The sequence below is a fragment of the Mustelus asterias genome, unplaced genomic scaffold (assembly GCF_964213995.1).
Source record: "Mustelus asterias unplaced genomic scaffold, sMusAst1.hap1.1 HAP1_SCAFFOLD_3942, whole genome shotgun sequence".
Classification (NCBI taxonomy): Eukaryota; Metazoa; Chordata; class Chondrichthyes; order Carcharhiniformes; family Triakidae; genus Mustelus; species Mustelus asterias.
In genome coordinates, this window is record NW_027593887.1 from 2501 (window position 1) to 7500 (window position 5000).

At 56.6% G+C, this 5000-nt stretch overlaps 1 protein-coding gene across 1 annotated transcript in view; it reads right to left on the reverse strand.

Moving 5' to 3' along the window:
- LOC144490871 (kremen protein 2-like) overlaps positions 1-5000 on the reverse strand; it is a gene marked incomplete at both ends in the record, with an annotated part of 22366 nt that overhangs the window by 411 nt on the left and 16955 nt on the right. Inside the window, 2 exons of the mRNA XM_078208561.1 lie at positions 2026-2150; positions 3268-3359. Coding sequence (XP_078064687.1) covers positions 2026-2150; positions 3268-3359 — 217 coding nt within the window. The remainder of the gene's footprint in view (positions 1-2025; positions 2151-3267; positions 3360-5000) is intronic.

A 5000-nucleotide genomic window follows, 5' to 3' on the forward strand; every position in this document is an offset into this window, starting at 1 on the left:
GCGTTGGGGAGAGTTACAGAACAAAGAGATCGAGGGGTACAGGTTCATAGCTCCTTGAAAGTGGAGTCACAGGTGGACAGAGTGGTGAAGAAGGCATTCAGCATGCTTGGTTTCATCGGTCAGAACATTGAATACAGGAGTCGGGACGTCTTGTTGAAGTTGTACAAGACATTGGTAAGGCCACACTTGGAATACTGTGTACAGTTCTGGTCACCCTATTATAGAAAGGATATTATTAAACTAGCGGAAGAGATTTACTAGGATGATCCCGGGACTTGATGGATTGAGTTATAAGGAGAGGCTGGATAGACTGGGACTTTTTTCTCTGGAGCGTAGGAGGCTGAGGGGTGATCTTATAGAGGTCTATAAAATAATGAGGGGCACAGATCAGCTAGATAGTCAATACCTTTTCCAAAGGTAGGGGAGTCTAAAACTAGAGGGTGTAGGTTTAAGGTGAGAGGGGAGAGATACAGAAGTGTCCAGAGGGGCAATTTTTTCACACAGAGGGTGGTGAGTGTCTGGAACGAGAGGCAGTAGTAGAGGCGGGTACAATTTTGTCTTTTAAAAAGCGTTTAGACAGTTACATGGGTACGATGGGAGAGAGGAAAGTGTGAGGTTATGGCACTTTGGAAGGAGAAATGGAGGCTTAAACTATTTTCTAAATGGGGAAATGCTCAGGAATTCAGGAACACAAAGGGATTTGGGATTCACTGTTCAAAATTCTCTTGAGGTTAACGTGCAGGTTCAGTCTGCAGTTAGGAAGGTAAATGCAATGTTAGCATTCCTGTCGAGAGGGCTCAAATACAACAGCCTTAGTGTTGGGGGGATTAGCAGGGTAAATATGAGGGGTTACGGGGATGGGGCCTGGGTGGGATTGTGGATGGTGCAGACTCGATGGGCCGAATGGCCTCCTTCTGCACTGTTAGTCAGAGGCTTTTTCCCCCCAAGGTGGAAGTGTCAATTTCACGGGGGGGGGGTCAAACGCGGACAATTAGGATTAGCTTCGGGGTTTCAGAAAAGAGGGACGTATGGACAAGTTGGGCCGAAGGGCCTGTTTCCGTGCTGTAAACCGCTATGACTCCGCAACAAAGGTAAAAGAACAAAGAAAAGTACGGCACAGGGACAGGCCCTTCGGCCCTCCAAGCCCGTGCCGTTCATGATAGCCCCAACTAAACTCCAAAAAAACCCTTCTGCCCGTACTCGGTGCGTATCCCTCCATTCCCTCCCGATTCATGACCCATCCAGATGCCTCTTAAATGTTGTTAATGCCCCCGCTCCCACCGCCTCCTCGCCTTCCAGGCACCCACCACTCTCTGCATGAAAAACTTCCCCCCCCCGTACATCTCCCTTAAACTTTCCCCCCTCTCACCTTGAACATAGAAAGTCATAGAAACCCTACAGTGCAGAAGGAGGCCATTCGGCCCATCGAGTCTGCACCGACCACAATCCCACCCAGGTCCTACCCCCCCACATATTTACCCGCTAATCCCTCTAACCTACGCATCTCAGGGGCAATTTTTAACCTGGCCAATCAACCTAACCCGCACATCTTTGGGCTGTGGGAGGAAACCGGAGCACCCGGAGGAAACCCACGCGGACACGAGGAGAAACTCCACACAGACAGTGACCCGAGCCGGGAATCGAACCCGGGTCCCTGGAGCTGTGAGACAGCAGTGCTAACCCACTGTGCTACCTGTGCCCCCCCGCGAAATTGACACTTCCACCCTGGTGGAAAAAGCCTCTGACTCTCCCCCTGCTGTCTCTCATTGTTTTGGGATAGAATTTCTACAGTGCAGAAGGAGGCCATTCGGCCCATCGAGTCTGCACCGACCACAATCCCACCCAGGCCCCATCCCCGTAACCCCACATACTTACCCTGCTAATCCCCCCGACACTAAGGCTGTTGTATTTGAGCCCTCTCGACGTGAATGCTAACATTGCATTTGCCTTCCTAACTGCAGACAGAACCTACACGTTAACCTTAAGAGAATCTTGAACAAGGACTCCCAAATCCCTCCCCGTTACCTTGTAGCCTCTTTTGCGGCAGAAGCGGATGCAGACCTGGACGGTGAGCTTGGTGGAGGTGCCGCTACTTCCGATGAGGGCGGGAGGGTTCCCCGAGTCCAAAAAACAGCCGATGTAACCAGGCACTGTTGGGGGGGGGGGGTGGGGCGAGAGACCACAGTGAGGTGGGTGGAGATGGGGGGAGGGAGGGAGAGGGAGGGGGGAGAAGGGGAACACGGGGAAGGGATGCAAGGGAATTTATCGCGGGGAGGAGTGGGGAGGTCAGGCGAGCGGCGTCATTAGGGTGCGTGAGCGAGCGGGTAAACGGGAGAGGATCAACAAGCGCAAAGGCGGACGCGCCAGAGATGAAGTGACTTAGATTCTTCCCACTTTCTGATGACACCCCCATTCGCAAGCAAATGAGGCGATGTGTCCGCTTTGTGGACATGGCGTAGGGAACACAGCATTCAAACAGCGCACAGGAGGATCCCACAAAGGGAGACAAGACCTGGGAAGGAGGACAGGATGGCGGGGGGGGTGACTGAGTGATAAATAATGGGTGCAGTGAATCTCCGCGGCTTGTGAGGGTCAGGGCAGAGGGAGCGCCGCACTGTGGGAGGGTCGGTGCTGAGGGAGCGCCGCACTGTGGGAGGGTCGGTGCTGAGGGAGTGTCGCACTGTGGGTCAGTGCTGAGGGAGCGCCGCACTGTGTGAGGGTCAGTGCTGAGGGAGCGCCGCACTGTGGGAGGGTCAGTGCTGAGGGAGCGCCGCACTGTGGGAGGGTCGGTGCTGAGGGAGCGCCGCACTGTGGGAGGGTCAGTGCTGAGGGAGTGCCGCACTGTGGGAGGGTCGGTGCTGAGGGAGCGCTGCACTGTGGGAGGGTCGGTGCTGAGGGAGTGTCGCACTGTGGGTCAGTGCTGAGGGAGCGCCGCACTGCAGGAGGGTCAGTGCTGAGGGAGCGCCGCACTGTGGGAGGGTCAGTGCTGAGGGAGCGCCGCACTGTGGGAGGGTCAGTGCTGAGGGAGCGCCGCACTGTGGGAGGGTCAGTTGTGAGGGAGCGCCGCACTGTGGGAGGGTCAGTGCTGAGGGAGCGCCGCACTGTGGGAGGGTCAGTGCTGAGGGAGCGCCGCACTGTGGGAGGGTCAGTGCTGAGGGAGCGCCGCACTGTGGGAGGGTCCGTGCTGAGGGAGCGCCGCACTGTGGGAGGGTCCGTGCTGAGGGAGCGCCGCACTGTGGGAGGGTCAGTGCTGAGGGAGATACTCACTGCTGCAAGTCGGAATATTACAGTATTTCCAATAAATCCCTTCCTCGGTCTCTGAAACGTAACACCAAGGTTGAACATCCCCATCTGGGTTCCTGCAAAACAGGAGGGGAATTATTCAAGGTACAATCTTCGTAACGAGAGTCCACAGAATCAGGGAATCGAGAGAGAAATCACATGTAACTTTGATAATTCAGGAATAGGGAATTCAAAGACGAACTCAAACTTGGTGAGGTTGTGGGGGGCTGGAGGAGGTTACAAAGATAGGGAGGGGGTGTAGGGGTTGGAGGAGGTTACAGAGATAGGGTGGGGTGTAGGGGGCTGGAGGAGGTTACAGAGATAGAGAGGGGTGTAGGGGGCTGGAGGAGGTTACAGAGATAGAGAGGGGTGTAGGGGGCTGGAGGAGGTTACAGAGATAGGGAGGGGGTATAGGGGGCTGGAGGAGGTTACAGAGATAGGGAGGGGGTGCAGGGGGTTACAGAGATAGGGAGGGGGTGTAGGGGGCTGGAGGAGGTTACAGAGATAGGGTGGGGTGTAGGGGGCTGGAGGAGGTTACAGAGATAGGGTGGGGTGTAGGGGCTGGAGGAGGTTACAGAGATAGGGAGGGGTGTAGGGGCTGGAGGAGGTTACAGAGATAGGGTGGGGTGTAGGGGGCTGGAGGAGGTTACAGAGATAGGGTGGGGTGTAGGGGGCTGGAGGGGGTTACAGAGATAGGGAGGGGGTGTAGGGGCTGGAGGAGGTTACAGAGATAGGGAGGGGGTGTAGGGGGCTGGAGGAGGTTACAGAGATAGGGAGAGGTGTAGGGGGCTGGAGGAGGTTGCAGAGATAGGGAGGGGGTGAAGGGGCTGGAGGAGGTTACAGAGATAGGGAGGGGGTGTAGGGGCTGGAGGAGGTTACAGAGATAGGGAGGGGTGAAGGGGCTGGAGGAGGTTACAGAGATAGGGAGGGGTGAAGGGGGCTGGAGGAGGTTACAGAGATAGGGAGAGGTGTAGGGGGCTGGAGGAGGTTGCAGAGATAGGGAGGGGGTGAAGGGGCTGGAGGAGGTTACAGAGATAGGGAGGGGTGAAGGGGCTGGAGGGGGTTACAGAGATAGGGAGGGGGTGGAGTGGGTTACAGAGATAGGGAGGGGGTGTAGGGGCTGGAGGAGGTTACAGAGATAGGGAGGGGGTGTATGGGCTGGAGGAGGTTACAGAGATAGGGAGGGGGTGTAGGGGGCTGGAGGAGGTTACAGAGATAGGGAGGGGGTGTAGGGGACTGGAGGAGGTTACAGAGATAGGGAGGGGTGTAGGGGCTGGAGGGGGTTACAGAGATAGGGAGGGGTGAAGGGGGCTGGAGGGGGTTACAGAGATAGGGAGGGGGTGTAGGGGGCTGGAGGAGGTTACAGAGATAGGGAGGGGGTGTAGGGGGCTGGAGGAGGTTACAGAGATAGGGAGGGTGTGTAGGCGCTGGAGGGGGTTACAGAGATAGGGAGGGGGTGTAGGGGGCTGGAGGAGGTTACAGAGATAGGGAGGGGGTGTCGGGGGCTGGAGGAGGTTACAGAGATAGGGAGGGGTGTAGGGGGCTGGAGGAGGTTACAGAGATAGTGGGGGGTGTAGGGGCTGGAGGAGGTTACAGAGATAGGGAGGGGGTGTAGGGGCTGGAGGGGGTTACAGAGATAGGGAGGGAGTGTAGGGCCTGGAGGAGGTTACAGAGATAGGGAGGGTGTGTCGGGGCTGGAGGAGGTTACAGAGATAGGG